The 21,990-nt window shown below is 43.6% G+C and overlaps 1 protein-coding gene across 1 annotated transcript in view; it reads right to left on the bottom strand.

Moving 5' to 3' along the window:
• Window positions 1–15,608: 15,608 nt before the first annotated feature.
• LOC112610129 (leucine-rich repeat-containing protein 37A3-like) overlaps window positions 15,609–21,990 on the bottom strand; it is a 135,485-nt gene continuing 129,103 nt past the window's right edge. Inside the window, exons 11-12 of the mRNA XM_025363470.1 lie at window positions 16,364–16,791; window positions 15,609–16,191 (exon numbers count right to left, since the gene is read on the bottom strand). Coding sequence (XP_025219255.1) covers window positions 15,609–16,191; window positions 16,364–16,791 — 1,011 coding nt within the window. The remainder of the gene's footprint in view (window positions 16,192–16,363; window positions 16,792–21,990) is intronic.

The raw sequence follows: 21,990 nt of genomic DNA, 5'->3' as shown, positions 1-21,990 counted from the left end.
GCCCAGGCTGGAGTGCAATGGCGTGATCTCGACTCACTGCAACCTCCGCCTCCCGGGTTCAAGCGATTCTCCTGCCTCAGCCTCCTGAGTAGCTGGGATTATATGCATGCGCCACCATTTCTCCATGTTGGTTAGGCTGGTCTTGAACTCCCGACCTCAGGTGATCCTCCCGCCTTGGCCTCCCAAAGCACTGACATTACAGGTGTGAGCCACTGCACCTGGCCCTGTTACTCCTGAGTTTTTATCTCCACATACTTGAATTAAACCGTGTAGTTCTTCTTCCCATCTGACATCTACAATCTCTTCACTGGGTCTGTATGCCACAACTATTTTACTACTTTCTGAAATAAAGTTAGCAAGGATCAATTCAGAATCTTTTTCATTCTAAAATGTCCTGCATATAATGGTAGCAGCCCACAATGAGACATTCTTTTGGTTTCTAAAAGCAGAAAATAAGAGCATTTTCCTGGGTTTCCTCATCTCCTCATCATGCACTTCGATTTTTTTTTCTTCTTTTTTTTTTTTTCTTTTTTTGGAGACAGGGTCTCACTCTGTCACCCAGGCTGGAGTACAGTGGCACTATCATAGCTCACTGTAGCCTGCAATTCCTGGGCTCAAGTCATCCTCCTGCTTCATCCTCCAGAATATCAGGGACTACACCACTTTGCCCAGCTAATTCTCTTTTTTAGAGACATGATCCCACTTTGTTTTCCAGGCTGGTCTCGAACTCCTGGCTTGAAGTGATCCTTCTGTCTTGGCCTCCCAGAGTGCTGAGATTTCAGGTGTGAGTCACCATGTCCGGTCTCACACCTCAGTTTTTAACATATGTGTGAAATATTAACTGTGTTTGGGTCAAAGTACTTTACGATGTTACAGATAGGAACTAAGGAATAATAACATAGGAAATAAGAAATGTGGAAACAAAAATGTTGAATCACAATATGATTAAATGGTAAGGCATCAGGTGGGGGGCTGAAGTAAGTTCAAATCCAAAACAGAGACCACGGGGCTAGTAGACACTTCACGTTAGAAGCACAGCTAGGTGTCTACTCCCTGAGAACCAAAATGCCACCAGATACAATGAACAAACCCTCAGAGAGAGAGAGAACATTCGAACATTTTATGGGAAGAAAATGGCCCACGTACTCTATAGACAATACAATTTCCTTCAAGGAAAACTACAGCTATAAGGGCTTTTGGTCTAAGAAGTTTTGAGTGTGTGCAAAGGACACCTCTGCATACTAGGGAGAGGGGGACAACCCACACGTTTAGCTTCGTTATTAAAGGTTGTTACTCAGACTTGACAGTTGATGACCAAGGAAGTAAGACTTCCACTAGAAGGACTGCCCAGGTTGGAAAGCTGAGAGCAATCATGGCCACCTCTTACAAGCAAATAAAAGTCTGTAGTAACTTAATTAGGATCTCTCAATCTCTAATCCTTCAGGGCTGTGAAACAGAAGAGCAACTCTGTTCAGGGACTCTTTGCTAAACACCATGTTTCCTTTGGGCACAGGCTATGACATCTGCACCACTGTAGAACTGAACAGGGAATACAAGCAATGCCATACAACAGCACGACCACTTCCAAGGCTCACAGCAAAGCAGCTGATTATTGTATGAGAATCATATTTGGCCAATATGTCAGTGCCAGAAATGAAAGCGGGAAGAGAATTCTCGATTCAGAAAACATAATCTAATAAACTCTTCAGCTGAGAGTTTATTTATTCAGAGAGAAAACAACAATGACAATAACAGCATATTCTATCTGCTTACCTTGTAAGTACAGTTCTGAGTTTTGACATTTGTCGTCTCATTTTGTCTTACAATATCCCCCAGAAGCTTGACTGGCTTACTAACCCCAGTTTGCAGATAAAGATTGCAGCTTAGAGATATTAAATATCTTCAAATCTCTCTGGCCATAAGATCTAAAATTGCATTAAAAAATCTAAGAGACAGAGTTAGGACTCAAATCCATGTGTCCGAGGCTTATAATCACTATTCTGTATGATGGGCATGCAATTAAAGAAGACCTGCCTCAAACATTTTCTGTATGAACTGAGGCAAGTCCTTTCACATCTATAAACTAGGGACAATATTTGCTGTCATTTTTCCTACAAATGTCACAAAGAACAAATTTGAGCCTGTTGCTGTGAAATAATTTAGCAAATGAAAGCATACTAGGGAGTATTTTATCCATCGATATTTTTATCCATTGATATTTTTATCCAATTAACTTTTCAAAATGCATTTATGTGCTCATTGAAACTGAAGTACTTCAAGGACGATTGAGAAAGTTTTACCTAGAACCATAATCAACAGTTTCTGGAATGCATCTGACACAGCCTTCTGAATAGCAATCTGGACTATCTTCCTTTTCATAAAGAATGACAACGGTCTTAAATCCAACCAAAACAAATGGATTTAAGATGCCTGAGTGATAATTGCTACATGTTTAAAAAATAAAAATGCATCCACATTCTTAGCTCATAATCTTCGTGATTAAAGGCAGACAGCACAAGGGTATGGTTGAATGGCTCTGTTACAGGTACATCCTGGTAGGGCCCATTTTTACTGCCTCCATCTAGTTGGGAAGTTCCTGAAGTACTAGAGGCAGATACAAGCCAAGAACCTGGCACATGCTCACATCACCCAGAGCTTTCAGATTCATCAGTTAAGGCTACACTCCTACAGACCCTACCCTCCTATGCATCAAGGGCTGGAATCACTCACCGAAAAAAGTTTTATTGGCTAGACACGATGGCCCATGCCTGTAATCCCAGCACTTTAGGAGGCCAAGGCAGGTGGAGGCCAGGGGTTCAAGAACAGCCTGGCCAACGTGGTGAAACCCCATCTCTACTAAAAATACAAAATTAGCCAAGTGTGGTGGCACACACCTGTGATCCCAGCTACTTGGGAGTCTCAGGCACAAGAATAGCTTGAACTGGGGAGGCGGAGGTTGCAGTGAGCCAAGATCATTCTACTGCACTCCAGCCTGGGCGACAAAGTAAGACTATTCTCAAAAAGAGGCCGGGCACAGTGGCTCACGTATGTAATCCCAGTACTTTGAGAGGCCAAGATGGGCAGACCACTTGAGGTCAAGAGTTTGAGACCAGCCTGGGCAACATGGTGAAACCCTGTCTCTACTAAAAATTTTTTTAAAAATTAAAAAAAAAACAACAACTAAAAATTGGCTGTGTGTGGTGGTAGGCAGGAGGCAGGCGAACTGCTTGAACCTCAGAGGTGGAGGTTGCAGTGAGCCAAGATCATACCGGTGCACTCCATCCTGGGTGACAGAGTAAGACTCCATCTCAAAAAAAATAAACAAATAAAAAATAAAAGAAGAAAAACACATAAGCACAGACTAGGGAAGGTTTAAAAACAAACAGATGCTGAGAGTATAATCTGGTTCAGTCTTCTAAATGGCACACACTGTAACCCAACAATCCAGTCCCACTCCTAGAAACCTACTCCACAGAAACACCAGCTTAAGTGACTAAAGATACATCTCTAGCACATTTAGGACAGCGCTGTCTGTAACAGCAAAAAGGGCCTGAATTCTAGGCAAATAGATATCAGCAAATGCAGTTATGTGTTAATAAAGAAGTGGGCACTTCATGTCTTTACCTTACAGAGGGTCCTAACCTTCTGAGCATGTAAATTTGTGACCCTTGCCATAAACAATCTCCACTGTTAGGTTTCTTCCGAGACACAGAAGATTCACAACTCACGCCATTAAGGCAGTTACGGACAACCAGCATACCTGGAAGAAGGTAATCTTCCCAGTTTACAGAGGATCAGAGATCCAATGCATTTCACCTGGATAATTCAGACTCTAAAGTTCAAATACGTATCTGAAATTACAGCAAAGTCACTTTAAAACTTTTTATTCTTTGCACAGCACTTTGAAAGCACAGTACAGTCATAAGGTGGAGAAATGAGTAACTAACTGAATGAGACTTTCAGAAGTGTGTGAAATAATTTTGATGTCTACAAAAACACGGAAAAGTGTACTTTCTGTCTACTTGTTCTCTTGATTACTGTGAGAAGAGTGCTGAAGTCTACAATATTGTTAAGGATATGTGTGTGGTTCTCCTTGGAGTTCTGAGTCCTCATGTATTTTGAGGCTCTGTTATTAAGTTCATAAACCTTTAGGAAGGATTGTTTTAGGATGGGCTAAGATGTTATTCACTGTTTTAAATGTTGGACCACTTCTTGGTCCAAGGACAAAATAAATTCCACACAGATTAATACATGCATTTCTGAAATACTTGTTAACGTCCATAAATAAAATATACACACAGACCTCAAAAGAGGCACTATGAACATTCTGAAATCGAGCAGGAAGCCGTATTTCTAGTAAAATACATAAACTGCACCTACTGAATGTTGCCATTGGGTATGAATCACATGGCCATGCCGTTTCCCAAGTGTGTGAATTACAGAACATATCCATGAGTAGACAGGAGTCTAAGCATAACTTTCTTAGCAAATCTCAGGGGGTTCCATAGATAATTTGGCCAGAGACTCCTGAGAAAGAGGTTTTATATAGGAGAATCCAGTCACACTAGGACATACTAACATCTCACAATTCAGTTTGTGTATCAACATTTACACTTTTATAACACTGAAAGTCTCTGAGTTATCAAATTTAATTTCTCAACCAAAAGTCTCTGAATCCTAATCCTTCCTTCCCTTCTGGCCTATATATATGACTCTTAGCTTAATTTTACCAGGACTGTGGCAGATTTTCTAATTATGTGTTAACTGACTGCCTCTTCACCCTACCACAAAGAACAACAAATAATGGAAAGTCATCTCACACATGACCCCAAATCTTATTGCAGAAATGCGGTACCATCACATACACAAATAATGCAGGGCCCAGAGTCTCCACAAAGGAGGACCTCACTCAGCCAGATCGCTGGGGCTACCCAAGCTGTGCAGGATTTAGGGCAAATACAAGGCTAGAAAAAAAAGAGATGTTAGGTAAATTCTCACTGGTCTAACAGAGGCAGACTGCCTACAATGAGTCCAGGGGAACTTTCTGCAATTATGTGAAATGCCCCAAATGCTCTACATTTGTGTGGTGCAATACATGTGAATACAGAGCACTTGAAATGAACGTATAATAGCCGGTGCCACTGGAGACACCGAAGTTTTCATTTTACTTAATTTTTTTTTTTTAAGAGATGGGTTCTCACCCTGTCATCCAGGCTGGAGTGTGGTGGCACAGTTCATAGATGACTAGAGCCTCAAACTCCTGGCCTCAAGCAATCCTCCCACCTCAGCCTCCGAAATTGGTAGGACTACAGGCACGCCATCCTATGCCCAACTATTTTAATTCTTTTGTGAAAACAGGGTTTTTACAAAACCTTGTTGCTCAGGCTCACCTTGAACTGCTGCCTCAAGTGATTTCCCACCTCAGCCTCCCAAAGTATTGAGACTACAGGTGTGAGCCACCACGCCTGGCCTAGTTTCAATTAATTTAACTCTCCACATGTGGCTAGTAGCTACCATACTGGACAGTAGAGAGGGTGAAAACAATCCTCAGGCTTTGACTCAACATTCAGTTCCACAATTACCTGTGCTGCCTACTGCATTCAAGAGATTTAACCGGCACTACAGAGACTGAATGGGACATTCCCTGCCCAAAGTAGGGTGTAATGAAGGAAGGGCCAGATCATTAACAGGCCATTTCAGTTCCACGTCTTAACAGATAAAGATATAGATACAGGATTTAAATAAGTAAGAGAATAAAACAATCCTTCCTAAAGGTGTATGGACTTTAGGAAGAAGCCTCAAAATACATGAATACAGAGCCTCAAAATACATGAAGATTGCGAGAACTTCAAGGAGAAACAGACAAATCCTTCACAATAGCTGTCGACTTCAACACTTCTCTCAGTGATCAACAGAACAAGTAGAAAGACAGATCTTAATAACACTATCAACAAACTTGACCTATCTGATATTCATGCAATACTCCACCTAACAAAAGCAGAATACAAAATTCTTTTCAACTACATATGGAACATTCCTTAGACTGATAAAATTTTGGGGTGCCAAACAAACCTCTAAAACTGTTTGGCAAAATTAAAGTCATACAAGGTATGCTCTCTGAACAAAATGAAATGAAATTAGAAATCAGTAACAGAAAGATATCTAAAAAATCCCCAAATATTTGGAAACTGAAATAATTAATGCACATGGTCCTGGAGGTTAAGGGGGTGGGAACCAAAGGAACTCAGCCCCACCTGGGGGTACAGGGAATGGTGATCAGAGAAGGCAGGCTGGAGAAGGTGATAGATGGGTGACTAGGAGTTAGGTGTGTGAGAACTACAAAGAAATCTAGATCAATTTGAGATGAAGAGAAGAAATAAGGAGTGAATAAGGAAAAGAGAAATCAGAGAGATGTAAAAAGTAAAGGTTCCTCTTCAAATACTTTTCTCCTTGTCTAATTAGGAATAAATAGTAACTTCTCTTAGAAGCAAAATTTATTCAAAGACCTGTGCTAACATTCTTAAATATCTGCTAGCCGTAATAAAGAAATCAATGTGCTTTATGTTCTTAGCTCCCACAATGTAGCCTAAATATTTGCCCTGGCATGCTTATACTGGTCCAAGCAAGCATTAGGTCATAGCCTGTTCCTCTTCCTTATTTAAAAGTGTTTTTACCTTTCTCAGCATTCCACAAGTTACTTCCTCCTTCCTTTGTTTCCCTCTACCTTTGCCTCTTTTAAAAAGTTCTAAGTTACTAAGTTACCTTTGCCTCTTTTAAAAAGTTCTAAGTTACTAGCCGATCGGGACAAATACAGAATGTGAGGTCCCGTTCCAGCCAATGGAAACGGGACACAGCAGTAGGGTAGACGTGTCAGGTTATAAATGACCCTGTCTCCTTTGTTCGGTGTACTCTCGTGGCAAAACTGCTGGCGAGTGTACCCTTTCTGCAGGAAGTAAAAATGGCCTTACTAAATAAATTAATGTTCAAGTGCTATTTCTTTACGGCACTGGGGAACAAACATTTCAAACAGGAGATTCAGAAGTCAGTTCATCCTTGACTCCTTTTCTCCCCCTCACCACATCCCAGCCTAACCAATCTATCATTAAGGATTCATTCTAACTGCTGAATTATTTTCTGCCAGGTGCAGTGGCTCACACCTGTAATCCCAGCACTTTGGGAGGCCAAGGCAGGTGGATCACTTGAGGTCAGAAGTTCGAGACCAGCCTGGCCAACACGGTGAAACTCCCTTCTACTAAAAATACAAAAATTAGCCAAGCATGGTGGCACACACCTGTAGTCCCAGCTATTCAGGAGACTGAGGCAGGAGAATCGCTTGAACCCAGGAGGCAGAGGTTGCAGTGAGCCATGGTCATGCCACTGTACTCTGGCCTGAGTGACAGAGTGAGACTGTCAAAAAAAAAAAAAAATTAATATTGAATTTGCAATAATCCAGCAAGTAATCCTAGTTATACACCTAAGACAAATGAAAACATATGTATAGATAAAAACATGCACACAAATGTACTCCGCAGCATTATTCATAATAGCCAAAAAGTGGAAACAGTTCAGATGTCCATGAACTTATGAAATGGATAAGCAAAACATGGTCTCTGGGCACAGAGGTGTGTGCCTGTAACCCTAGCTATTCTGGAGGCTGGAAGGCTGAGGCAGGAAGCCTGAGCCCAGGAGTTTGAGCATTGCAAGACCCTGTCTCCATGAGGAAAAAAAAAAAAACAAAAAAGTGGTAGAGCCATACAATGAAGTGTTATTCAAATATAGTACTGAAACATGCTACGATATGCATAAACCTTGAAAACATTAGGCTAAATGACAGAAGCCATACATTATATGGTTCCACTTAATAAGAAATGTCCATAAGAGGCAAATCAACAGAGAATGAAAGTAGATTAGTGGCTGCCAGGGGGTGAGCAGGAGGGAGGTGAAGAACAGGGAGTGACTGCTACAGGTATGGGCTTCTTTTGCAGGGGCATAAAAACTTGCTGGAATTAGGTAGTGTTAATGGTTGCACAACTCTGCCAATAAGCTAAAAAAAAACCCTAAAGTACATACTTTACAAGGGTACATTTTACAATATGTAAATTACATCTCCATGAAGCTGTTACCTTTTAAAAATTGAATTTTCATAAATATTGCTTGAAAATCATTCAGCAATTTAAAAGATGTTCAATAAATGTTAACTATTACTGTCAATGTTTTTAAAATGTGACAATAGCAAAATAATATTTGAATATATCTAGAAAAATATAAAAAATTTAGATATATACCAGCAGACAAAACAATTAAAACATTATAATTATATTTAATTACGTGCATTTTAATTCTTTCTATATGGTCACTTTCAATCTTTTAAAGTGCATTTTTTTTTTTTTTTTTTTTGAGACGGAGTCTTGCTCTGTAGCCCAGGCTGGAGTGCAGTGGCCGGATCTCAGCTCACTGCAAGCTCCGCCTCCCGGGTTCACGCCATTCTCCGGCCTCAGCCTCCCGAGTAGCTGGGACTACAGGCGCCCGCCATCTCGCCCGGCTATTTTTTGTATTTCTTAGTAGAGACGGGGTTTCACTGTGTTCGCCAGGATGGTCTCGATCTCCTGACCTCGTGATCCGCCCATCTCGGCCTCCCAAAGTGCTGGGATTACAGGCTTGAGCCACCGCGCCCGGCCCTTAAAGTGCATTTTAATGTGTAAATTTTTTTTTTTTTAAGTTAAGAAACATGCTGCCTCCCATGCTTATCTTGTTAAAGAACCAAAAGCATGAAAAAAATTAGAGGCCGGGCACGGTGGCTCCTGCCTATAATCCCAGCACTTCGGGAAGCCGAGGCAGGTGGATCACTAGGTCAGGAGTTCAAGAGCCACCTGGTCAATATGGTAAAACCCTGTCTCTGTTAAAAAGTACAAAAATTAGCCAGGTGTGGTGGTGGGCACCTGTAGTCCCAGCCACTCAGAGGGCTGAGGCAGGAGAATCACTTGAACCCGGGAGGCGGAGGTTGCAGTGAGCCGAGATTGTGTCACTACACTCCAGCCTTGGCGACAGAGTGAGACTCCATCTCAAAAGAAAAAAAAAATTAGAATAATTAGTGTCAGTGTTAAGCTAGTGCTGAGATCATAGCCACTGTCAACAGGCACTCAAAGAAAAGGAAGAACAAGGTGCGCAACAGGACTCAGGGAAGATCTCCCAGGAAGCGGGATTCGAGCCTGGCTAAGGAGCAGGAAGGGAAAAGGGCATCAGCTAGGATTTGCTCCTGGGTTACCCAGATTACCACTTGCCCACCATGACTACCACTCTCTCACCCCCATGTCTCCACCATTACGGGTCTTTAGTCAAAGGGAAGACACGGGGTCTTGAGGACTGAGGAGAGGAGGACCTAACAGAAGAGACCAGAGCTGCTGGTCTTAACATCCCCAGTCCTGTTATACACGTTTCAATACAAACTTCCAAACACGCCCCTGGGTGAGCACAATAGAAAAGCACAAACTGGCCGGGGCGTTGGCTCACGCCTGTAATCCCAGCACTTAGGGAGGCCAAGGTGGGCGGATCAGGTGAGGTCCGAAGTTTGAGACCAGCCTGATCAACATGGAGAAACCCCGTCTCTACTAGAAATACAAAATTAGTCGGGCATGGTGGCACATGCCTGTCATCCCAGCTACTCCGGAGGCTGAGGCAGAAGAATGGCTTGAACCCGGGAGGCGGAGGTTGCGGTGAGCCGAGATCTCGCCATTGCACTCCAGCCTGGGCAACAAGAGCGAAACTCCGCCTCGGAAAAAAAAAAAAAAAAGAAAAAAGGCCAGGCACAGTGGCTCACGCCTGTAATCCCAGCACTCTAGGAGGCCGAGGTGGGCAGATAACATGGTCAGGAGATCAAGACCATCCGGGCTAACATGGTGAAACCCCGTCTCTACTAAAAATACAAAAAAAAATATTAGCCAGGCATGGTGGCAGGGCCTATAGTCCCAGCTACTCGGGAGGCTGAGGCAGAAGAATGGCGTGAACCCGGAAGGCGGAGCTTGCAGTGATCCGAGATCGTGCCACTGTACTCCAGCCTCCACCACAGGGCGAGACTCTGTCTTAAAAAAAAAAAAAAGAAAGAAAGAAAAGCAAAGCACGAACTGTATGCAAGACTATTTGTTACTGCATAACTAGGACACGCCTCTTGACTACTCACAAATCATGTTGCCCAACTTTTTCAAAACCCTTTTGGCTCTCATTTTAATTCTCATGTTTAACCTCTTGAGGTACTGATACAGATGTCATTAATTTCCCTTATAATCTTGACCTCCCTATTGTTCCTGAAAGTACTATCATTCTTAGGGAGAAACAGGTGATGCATTCCTCTCTCTACACTCTATGTGTCAAGGCCTGAAGAACTCTAAAGTACCTCCTGGACTGATCTTCCATTCAGAACTACAAAACCCACCAGCTATCTTGTCCTTGTCAATCCATCCTGCAGAACAGAAGCTATGCTAAACTTCGTGGCATCCCTCTGAAATCACACCCCACTCTTTCAAGATCTTCCGATCATCCCATACCCAAAATTAAACAGATATGAAATAGATTTGAGAGAGAGCTTCAGGCCACTGCCCCAGTAATTCTCTCAATTTGGGAGAAAGGGCTACACCAGTGATTCAACAGCATCTCTGTGATGTGATGTGGTTCTGTTTCATGTTTGCGTATGGTGCTGCTGGGAATACAGCATATCCCCTCGGGGTGTTCAGGAGGGAAAAGGTCTGAGGATCACAGTCTAGCCCCATCCTTATTCTACAGATGAGGGGGAAAGTACAGTTGCTATAGCCTGATCCTCTAGGTACTGCCCAACACAGCATACAAGGAAGCATTCGTTTATTTCCTATTCACATACTCAGGCTCTTGTTAAACCGAGTTACTTGAAACTGTCCACACTTTACTATCAGTGCCTGCCACTCCCTCCCGCTCCCTCCCTCCATCTGCCTGTCCTTACTCTCCACAAGCCCATCCAGGAAGCCTATGCCCACACCAATCCCCTTAAACAGGGTATATAATCTCGCCTTCCTTTAAATGCCCACTGTACTTTGTACCACGCCTGTAGCAATCAGAAATTATACTGAAAAGATATTAAGTTGACACTGGTGGAAAAATATTGTCAAACCGGTGACAAATTCTATTTGAGGTAAATCTATGGTTCACTCATGGCATCTCTGCCACTGATCTCCACTGTCACAATCCTTAGAGGACATAAATCACTAACTCTCCCAGGATAACACCAGGGCTTTTGTTTTATGAAGTCCTCAGAGGTTCCAAGTTTTAAAATTCCAGGTAAGTATTCTCAGAAGTCTCACACAAGACTGAGACTGAAACACAAGAACAATTCTGTTTTACATATAATTTCTTAAAGTTAGCAAATGCTTAATTTCAAAGTGCTGTCAGAACTTTACCAAATGTCTATTGAAAACACTTCCTATACAATCCTTCTCATCATATTGGCAACGTCATAAAACCTACAGGCTGAAATAATCCTAAATTTAAAAAGTCAAAATAAATTAATCAAAGCATTATTCAGCCATATGCCTTCAGCTTAAGCAAAACTAGGTGATTTCAATTTTATACTAAAAAGTTGTCATCCTTGAATTTTTTCCATAAAAGGAAAACAATCTTCAATAAATAAACCTTTCATGACTTTAGTAATATCAACTAATGTCTTTGTAGTAAGTTATATTAACCACAAAATACTGAGTTATTTCTTATATTAGGAGTGAGTTATTTCTCATGTTAGGAATGTCACATGTCAGTAATTTAGCCAAGGCTGTAAACTATAAAAATTAATCAAATTACTCTAAATTGCCAATAAAGTAAATTCCTCTTTCAGCCTTCGCAGTACAACAGGATTCAAATTCATCAGTCATACTTTTTAATGTGTTAAAATTTTTTCTAAAATTTTTTTCTTCCATCTACACATTTACCTGACAGCCCTCCACCCAGGAAGTACAGACTATAAAACCAATGAAACTAGTACTGAGCCTAAACAACTCACTGTCACATGCTGTTACTCATTCGAGACAAGTGGGCATGTTCTAAAAGTTTAGAACTCAAAATGACATTCATATCTGGGGGAGGAGGGGTCGAGGGGAGGCAACTTAGAGGGCGGGTCAATAGGTGCAGCAATCCACCATGGGACACGTACACCTATGGAACAAACCTGAACGTTCTGCACATGTACCCCCTTTTGTTTTTAGAAGAAATAAGGAAAAAAAAGGTCACATCCATTTTACATTATTTCTTAAGAAATAATGTGCTGCAAAAGGTAAAACATCTGAATTAATATCACAGCCAACAAACGACAATGCCTGGCAAGCAATATGAAATAGCAACTCAAAAACAAAGTAACTCTTGCAATGAAAAACATGCACTGGGCTGGGCGAGGTGACTCACGCCTGTAATCCTAGCACTTTGGGAGGCCGAGGCAGGCAGATTGCCTGAGTTCAGGAGTTCGAGAACAGCCTGGGCAACGTGGTGAAACTCCGTCTCTACTAAAATACAAAAAATTAGCTGGGTGTGGCAGCGTGCACCTGTAGTCCCAGCTACTCGGGAGGAGACAGGAGAACTGCTTGAATCCAGGAGGCAGAGGTTGCAGTGAGCCAAGATCATGCGAGCCATTGTACTCCAACCTGGGCGACAGAGCAAGACTCTGTCTCAAAAAAATAAATAAATAATAAAATAAAAACATTCACTGATCAAATTGTCCATCAAAACCCAATTAGAAAAGAACAACAACAAAAAAAAATTAGGACAATTTTTCGTTTCCTAAATCCAAAATATTTAGGGGTTATGACACCCGCTGTAGAATTATCAAAACTTCATCTATTCCAAGTTCTCATCTACTAACAATAATTTATCCAACCAACTTTTGATGAGCAGCGGTTATGCGCGAAACACTGTTACAGGAGCTGCAGGGGAATAAGCTCAATACTGTCTCTACAGAGTTAATCATTTCATATACGGATAGGACAAGTAGACACACAGTAGGCTCCAAGTGTCATTAAAAAAAAACAAAATAGGGCCGGGCGCAGTGGCTCAAGCCTGTAATCCCAGCACTTTGGGTGGCCAAGGTAGACAGATCAATCCACCTGAGGTCGGGAGTTCGAGACCAGCCTGACCAATGTGGAGAAAGCAGGTCTCTACTAAAAACACAAAATTAGCCAGGCGTGGTGGTGCATGCCTATAATCCCAGCTACTCGGGAGGGTGAGGCAGGAGAACTGCTTGAACTTGGGAGGCGGAGGTTGCAGTGAGCCAAGATCGTACCATTGCACTCCAGCCTGGGCACCAAGAGCAAAACTCCTCCAAAAAAAGAAAAACAAAATGTCACAAAAGTATCAAAAGTAAACACATTTTTTTAAAGGACACCTAGCTACAAATTGTAATTTAAGTCAGCATAGGCACAACCATCAATCCTAAATATTACTTGCGAGGCCTTCAAATAGGACTTAAAGTTAGCTGAACTGCCCTGCCAAAATGTCTCAGCTCTGTCTAACCAGAAAAAACTTCCTCCAGGGGTGTATGCAATTCAGTCTCCATGTTTCAATTACCGGCTCTGGGTACAAAGACCAACATGTGATTTCTTAAGGTAAAAATTATTACTATAAAACACGTACTAGGCCTGGTGCGGTGGCTCACGCCTGTAGTCCCAGCACTTTGGAAGGTCGAGGTGGGCGGATCACGAGGTCAGGAGTTCAAGACCAGCCTGGCCAACATGGTGAAACGCCATCTCGACTAAAAATACAAACATTAGCCAGGCGTGCTGGTGAGCGCCTGTAATCCCAGCTGCTTGGGAGGCTGAGGCAGGAGAATCACTTGAGCCCGGGAGGTGGAGGTTGCAGTGAGACAAGATTGCACCATTGCACTCCAGCCTAGGTGACAGAGCAAGAATCTGTCTCAAAAAAAAAAAAAAAAAAAAAAAGTACTAAAATTAAGTTGGCAAGAATTGATGTGTATTCCTTTCTACATATAAGACATAAATACCTGACACTTGATTCATTCCCTTCATTCTTCAGCCAGCCTCCCAGGACAAGTCTGGCAACGATTCTGACCATCCGGCAAAAGTAATTACCTTTTTCAGTTTATGTTAGGGCAGCCTACGTGGGTTTACATTTGGCTTAATATAATACTACCCTACTTCTCCAATAAGTAACCATTCATAGAAAAACGGAAACTTTTCAATGTAACCACCTGTACTACCCTAGTCTGATAAAGACATGACACACCTCACTTCAAGGAAAAAAGCGTCCTTTTTCCTCACAAATATTTCCTCATAAAGTTTATTTTTTAAATGCTTTTAAACCAGATTCTAATTTAACTAATCTAGATTTGCAAAATTATACAGGAAAAGTCTTGCCAGTTGTTGCTTCGGTTACGTTAATTTCACAATTTATTACACTGCAACTAGGTATTAAATGCAAAGCAGCCTTTGGGGGGCGGGGCGTGTTTAACAAAATGCATCTCAGCACCAGCCTAGAGAAACTTTTCTATGTGAAAACAGAAGAGGGGTTACCAAGGAGAAATTCATTACGCATTTCAGGAGGGCTTTTTCCTCAGAAATAGAGTGAAAAGAAAAAGTCGCTGTGTAAGAAATCTGATACTGACGCTGTGTGACAGAAGTTGGTCCAAAAGTTCATCTTCGGCAATTATGTCTAGATAATCAACTACACATCTTTTGCAACAGGTGACACGAAACTGCATTTCCCAAGCAAGGCAAAGCGATCAAATGAGTTATGACGCGCGTTCCTGCGGTCTTGTGCTTTTATTTTCGATTTAACCAAAACAATTTTGAATCGGATGAATTACCAAATTTGGTTGGGTCTTGTTTGGCTTTCTGCTTTGCTTTTTAATCAGCCATTTACCAGCAACTGTTGCACGGGCCCATTAGCACTCGAAGAATAAAAACAAACACACAGGACCAGATAAGGTTCCCCTACTAACCCAAATGATCCGTTTGCTTAACACAATTTTAAAACCACAGCTAGGGGTGTGAAAACAGGCATGTTTTTGTGTGTGTTTGTGTGCCACAATCTGTCCAAATCCTTAACTCCCTTTTAAGGAACAGATATATAATAAAAATCCGAAAGGAACCACATTAGAAATGCAGAGAGGTTTGCAAAACAAGAGGCTTCTTTCATTCCAGAAAACCACACCAAAACAAGGGGAGAAAAATGAAAGCAATGGATATGTGTTTCCCAAAGTTTCAATCTTGCCCGGTGGAGACACTACACTGGCACAAATTCTGAGGAGAAAAAAGAAAAAAAGAGGAGGTTGGCGGAGGAGACAGCGAGCGAGTGTGGCTTGCAAACTACAACAATGCAATCTCCACTTTGAACAACGTGCCTCTTTCCTCTTACAAATCTAGTTTTTTGCCACTTTGATGTGCCCTCGCGTTTCCCCTCTGGGTGTCGGTGGGGCTGGGGGGCGATCGGAACAGGATGCACAGCACAAGAGGGAGCAAGCGGGGTAGCGCAGAGGAGGTGGGGAAGGAGTCTGCAGCAACTGCGCTGGGTGGGTACCTGGAGTGCTGCTGCAGGTTCTATGGCTCCCGAATCTGCTTTCCGTGGAGTAACTGGCGTCCTCCTCGCTAGCTTCCAGCTCCTCCGGATAATCGGTCATCGTCGTCCTTCTCCAAGTCATCCTCATAGTTGTCTTCAGACTCCCAGGTCTCCTCGGCGTCGCCTTCGTTCTCCTCTTCCTCCTCCTCCTTGCTGTCGTGGTCACTGTACACCACTTTGTCGCCCACCCTCCGGGCCACGGTGGTCCCGGCCAAATGATCCGGGCTGCCCCCGCCTCCTCGTCCCCGCCCCCCACCGGCCCGGGCCGCTGGTGCTGGGGGGTGCCGGTGGCTGCGGCTTCCTCTGGCTACTGCTGCCCACCCTGGGCGAGCTACGCCGCGTCTCGGGCGCCACCTCAGCCTGGCCCGGCTGCTAACGCGTTGCAGCGAACTGAGTCCTTGGACGCGTCCGGACATGGGCGGCGGGGGCGGCGGCGGCGGGGCCGGGGCGTAGCGCTTTGCAGCGGGAGCCGCGGGCTGCTTGGTCAGCCTGCCCCGCCGTCCCCTAGTTGGAGCCGAGGCGTTAGGTAGAAGGGAAAGCGGATGGGGAGGGGCGAGCGCAGTGGGGGAAGTGGGGAGCGCCGGGCCCGGTGAGGAGGCCGCAGGGGCCCGGCTGGCAGAAGCGGTTAGAGGGAGAAGGCTCAATACGAATGTTTGGGGCCACACTCCGCACCGCCTTCAGCCGCCATTTTGTTCCTTCAGTCTACCGGAGCGTGGTCACGTGAGCTACACCGCCCACGAGCCTGGGAGGACCGAGGTGGCGCGGCGGCCTCTAGGGGGAGCACGAGAGCACTGAGTCGTGGGCAGAGAGCCCGCGGCGCCTGGGCTCGGCGCAGCCCTGTGCGGTGGCGCGGCTGAGAGAGACGCGCAGCTCGCGAAATGCCGGGGGTCTAAGGCCTTCGGAGACCACAGTCTCTGCGGACCGCTGACTGGAGCCCAAAGCCGGCCGAACTACCTCCCCGCGTCTCACCTTCCGCGGCTCGGAGAGGAAGGTAGGAAAGCCCCCAAATATCATTCCCCTCGCGCCCCCTAGGGAAACTGAGGCTGAAAGAGCCAGCGAGAGATAGAAAAAAAAAAAAAGTCGGGCAGAGGGGCGGCCCGAGCGACCTAAGGGACGGGGCAGCGCCAGCGACCGGGAGAAATTAGTCGGGTTCGGGGGACAGGGAGATAAGCCTCCAGAATTTAGGAAACTCCAAAGCTTGTAGCTGGAGTCCTGAAATTGACTCACATGACAACTGCTCCAGATCTGTGTCTGAGCCACGCCCCCGGATGCCCCGCCCGGAGGGAGGGGGGCCCTAAAACCTGTTGCGCGGAATCCCCACTCGGAAAGCTTCAGTAAACTCCAGAAGGCAGCTACTGCATGTTCCAATCTCCCGCCATCTTCCCAGTGTCTCAGGTAGGATCTCGGCCACTTCAGCAAGAACTTAACCTCTCCTTTGCAGTGGAAAAGACGGAATCTTGCCTAAAACCTACTTCACGGTGTTACATGTTTGTATTATCGGGAAATAACCTTAATTTATTGACCCGACAAGTCACTAGGTTTCAGCTTAGCCCAGGGGACGAATCATGATCACATTTCAGGCGCCCTGAAACCTTATCACAGGGACTCAACCCTGAGTGGTTGAGGTCAGCCCTTCAGATAAGAGAAAGGTTGTATAAACATATATTTATTGAGATAAGTGACAACCAAAAAGTAATTTAAAGAAAAATAGTTGGCCGGGCGCGATAGCTCACACCTGCAGTCCCAGCCCTTTGAGAGGCCAAGGCTGGACGATAGGTTGAGGTCACGAGTTCGAGACCAGCCTGGGCAACATAGCAGGACTTTGCCTCTAGAAGAAATTTGAAAAAGTAGCCGGGCATGGTGGTGTGCACCTGTGGTCCCAGCTATTCGAGAGGGGTAGGGGGAAGGATTGCTTGAGCCTGGGAGGTGGGTGTTGCACAGAGCCATGATTGCACCACTGCACTCCAGCCTGAGTGACAGAGCAAGACCGTGTCTCAAAATTTAAAAAAAAAACAGAAAGAAAAATACTTAACAGGATTCTGTACATCAAAGGGCTTATTTCAATCTAGTTAGGAAAATGGAACACATACATGAAATGAAAATTAAACTACAAGGACTAATTGCCAAATAAATGCATTCAATACAATTTGATTGAGCCCTAAGGGTGGCAAATGTGTATATGTCTCCAGGGACTAGGTAAGTAATGTGTCAATAAAGTAGACAAGGTGAAGACCTAGGCAATGGAAATGCCCATATTTTGTTTGAAGAGGGTGGCCAGGCGGGGTGGCTCAGGCCTGTAATCCCAGCACTTTTTAGGAAGCCAGATGGGCGGATCACTTGAGCCCAGAAGTTCGAGATTACCTGGCCAACATAGTGAAACCCCGTCTCCACTAAAAACACAAAAATTAGCTGGGCATGGTGGCATGTGCCTGTCGTCCTAGCTACTCAGGAGGCTGAGGCAGGAGAATCGCTTGAACCTTGGAGGCGGAGGTTACGGTGAGCCAAGATTGCACCACTGCACTCCAGCCTGGGCAACAGAGTGAGACTCCGTCACCACCACCCCCACCAAAAAAAGAGAAAGATTAAACAAAACAAAACAGATCCCCCACCCCCCCCAAAAAAAAAACAACTTTTCTTTGAATGGACTAGCGTGGTGTTTGCTGTTTTGCTGCTTTATGCTTTAATGAATTTATCTTTCCGTGGCTTCAAGAAGAAAAATGATAAGTCAGTGAATACTGTGTAGATTGAGCATCCCTTATCTAAGATGCTTTGGATGAGAAGTGTTATGGGCTTTCGAATATTTGTATTATACTTACCAGTTGATCATTCCTAATCTGAAAATCTGAAATGCTCCAATGAGCATTTCCTTTGAACAGATGTTGGCACTCAAAAACTTTTAGATCTTGGAGCATTTTGGATTTCAGATTTTCAGAATCAGGGTACTCCACCAGTATCCTTTTATTTATCTATGATTTAATATAGCACTTCTTTCTTCAGAATTACTGAGTGACTCATTCCTGGTATGCTGCTAAATTTTTATTCATTTATTACCTTAATAATATTTAACATTTATTGATCACTGATGGGCCCAGGCACTATGGTAGATGCCTTATCATTATGCCTGTAAGTCTTATAGTGGCCTGCAGGCAGGTTTTATTATATCCTCATTTTACAAGTGAGGTAAATAAAATGTCTTAGAGACTCAGAGAGCTTGTGTTTTCTCCATGTCCACATATCTTATAAGCAAATGAGCCTATTTAAAGCCAGACCTCTCCTAAAGCCCAGTTCTTGCAGTTCCCTCAGTTTGCCATTGAGGAAACGGGAAAATCAGACTCACTCTCATCAATTGCCTCACACATGCTCTAGAATTCCTTTTGAGTGGAAACAGAAATACCATTATATGTATTCCTCTATGTCTAGTCTTAGACATTAATTTGCCTTGTTTCTTTTAAGTTAGTGACCATCTCTGTTGAAGTCTTTAAATCCATTAAAAGTGAATGAAACCTTAGGAGAGTTTTAGGCAGGAGAGGAAGCTCCTCTTCTCTCCAGTTTGGGCTTCGATTGTCCAGAAGTAAAGAAGAGGGATGAGATATTATTTGAGAAAACTCCTTCAAGAACCAGAACTTAGCAAACATTTACACCATTTTGATGGAAATATTTCTAAACTATATTATAAAGTTAGCGGGGTATGGCGGCACATGTCTGTAGTCCTAGCTACTTGGGAGGCTGAGTCAGGAGAATTGCTTGAACCTAGGAGTCTGAGTACGCAGTGAGCCATGATGGTGCCTGGGTGACAAAGTGAGACTCTGTCTCTAAAATAAATTTGTTTTATTCTAAAATAATTCTAGGCAGGGTGCAGTGACTCATGCCTGTAATCCCAGCACTTTGGTAGGCCAAGGTGGGCGGATAACAAAGTCAGGAAAGGTAGAACATATTGGCCAACATGATGAAACTCCATCTCTACTGAAAGTACAAAAATTAGCCGGGCGTGGTGGCACATGCCTGCAGTCCCAGCTATTCTGGAGGCTGAGGCAGGAGAATCGCTTGAACCCGGGAGGCAGAGGTTGCAGTGAGCTGAGATCGCGCCGCTGCACTCCAGCCTGGACAACGAGCAAAATTCTGTCTCAATAAATAAATAAAATAAAATAATTCTAAATACATTCTGCTCATTGTTACATTGATGATCTTAAAGTTGATTGAGAAGTAGCTGAAACTGGCTTCCACAGAGTACTCTCACGTGGTTCTGAATTTTGAGGTCATCTTTCTTTGTGTCATGTTTGTTAGATGTCCTTTCTCAGAGTCAATCTAGTTTGAGTAAGACCTGCAGGGATCTCTTGTGAGCACATATATTGAGTGTTAGTGCATAAGCTTTGTTTTAACTTTTCACTGGGTAGATGAAACTGTCAGATAAGCGGCATTATGTCAACCATATAAAGTATTTCCCCCCATTTTTAAATAGAGAAGAAGATACAAAAATGAAAATGAAAATTTGGTACTACAGCACAAAGGTCCAGCTTGCAGAATTAATTGACTGTCTGAACAAAGATTATTGGGAAGCAGAGATCTGCAAAATTCTGGAAGAAATGCGTGAAGAAATCCACTGACACATGGATATAACCGAAGGCCTGACCGATAAGGCTCGGGGCAGTAACAAATCCTTTCTGGCGGCAGCTAATGGTGAGAGGGCATTTTCTCATTTTATTTTTGTTAAGTCTGAGCTAAACTGTTGTATGAAATCACTGCAAAATTTGAAAATAGATTAAAATTTTCAAGTACAGTCTTGCATTGCTTAATGATGGGGATACATTCTGAAAAATGTGTCATTTGGCAATGTCATGATTGTGTGAACATCATAGAGTACACTTACACAAACCTAGATGGTAGGGTTTCCTGTACACCTAGGTTATACAGCATAGCCTGTTGCTGCTAGGCTGCAAACCTGTATGTCATGTGACTGTACTGAATCCCATGAGCAGTTGTAGCACAACAGTAGGTATTTGTGTATCTAACCATATCTAAACGTTTAAAAAGGTAATACATAAAATCTTACGGGATCACCATCATGTACATGGTTCATGGTTGACCAAAACATTGTGCAGTGCGTGGCTGTGTGTATATTTTACTTTGGTTCTCCGTATTTCATTTTCCCAAGAGAACTTTGTTCATTCCCACGTAAATTAGGGATGCTATACATTTTAGTGTTTTATTTCTGCCTTGGGTCATCACTAATATTCCCCAATATGTTAGTTTGTTTCTTTAATTCAAGTATCTTTTTAAACTTTTTTGGCATTCCAGCTTTTAATTTTTTTTTGTTATTTTTGAGACAGAGTCTCTGACTCTCGCCTAGGCTGGAGTGGCACGATCTCAACTCACTGCAAGCTCCGCCTCCCGGATTCAAGCCATTCTCCTGCCTCAGCCTCCCGAGTAGCTGGGACTACAGGCGCCCGCCACCACACCCGGCTAATTTTTTGTATTTTTAGTAGATACGGGGTTTCATTGTGTTAGCCAAGATGGTGTCAATCTCCTGACTTCGTCGTCCTCCCACCTCGGCCTCCCAAAGTGCTGGGATTACAGGCGTGAGCCACCACGCCCAGCCTCCAACTTTTAATTTTAAGAAATAATATTCTTTTTGAACGTTTTGCCTTTTGTAAAAAATAAAAATTTTAAATTTAGAGTAAATTAGATTTATGCAAAAGTTCCAGAGATAATAGAGGGTTTCCATATATCCTGTACTTGGTTGCCCCCTTATTAACGTCTTAGTTTAGTATGGGATATTTGTTACAACTAATGGACCAGTATTGATACACTGTTATTAACTCAAGTCCATACTTCATTCAGATTTCCTTAGTTTTGACCTGATGCCCTTTTTCTGCCTCATCATCCTATACCACATGATATTTAGTCATCATGTTTTCCTCTGGATTGTCGGTTTTTCAGACGTTCCTTGTTTTTGATGGCCTTGACAGTTTGGAGGAGTACTGGTTAGGTATTTTGTAGAAAGCCCTCATTATGGGTTTTTCTCATGGTCAGCCTAGGTTTTTGCATTTTGGGGAGGAAGACCACAGAGGTGAAGTGCAGTTCTCATCTTCTTATCAAGAGTGCATGCTGGGCCGGGCGCGGTGGCTCAAGCCTGTAATCCCAGCACTTTGGGAGGCCGAGACGGGCGGATCACGAGGTCAGGAGATCGAGACCATCCTGGCTAACACGGTGAAACCCCGTCTCTATTAAGAAATACAAAAAAAAAAAAACTAGCCGGGCGAGGTGGCGGGCGCCTGTAGTCCCAGCTACTCGGGAGGCTGAGGCCGGAGAATGGCGTGAACCCGGGAGGCGGAGCTTGCAGTGAGCTGAGATCCGGCCACTGCAGTCCAGCCTGGGTGACAGAGCGAGACTCCGTCTCAAAAAAAAAAAAAA

This window comes from Theropithecus gelada, chromosome 16, assembly GCF_003255815.1.
Source record: "Theropithecus gelada isolate Dixy chromosome 16, Tgel_1.0, whole genome shotgun sequence".
Taxonomy (NCBI): domain Eukaryota; kingdom Metazoa; phylum Chordata; class Mammalia; order Primates; family Cercopithecidae; genus Theropithecus; species Theropithecus gelada.
The sequence above is the reverse complement of the archived record's forward strand: the minus strand, read 5'-3'. Positions and strand labels throughout refer to the sequence as shown.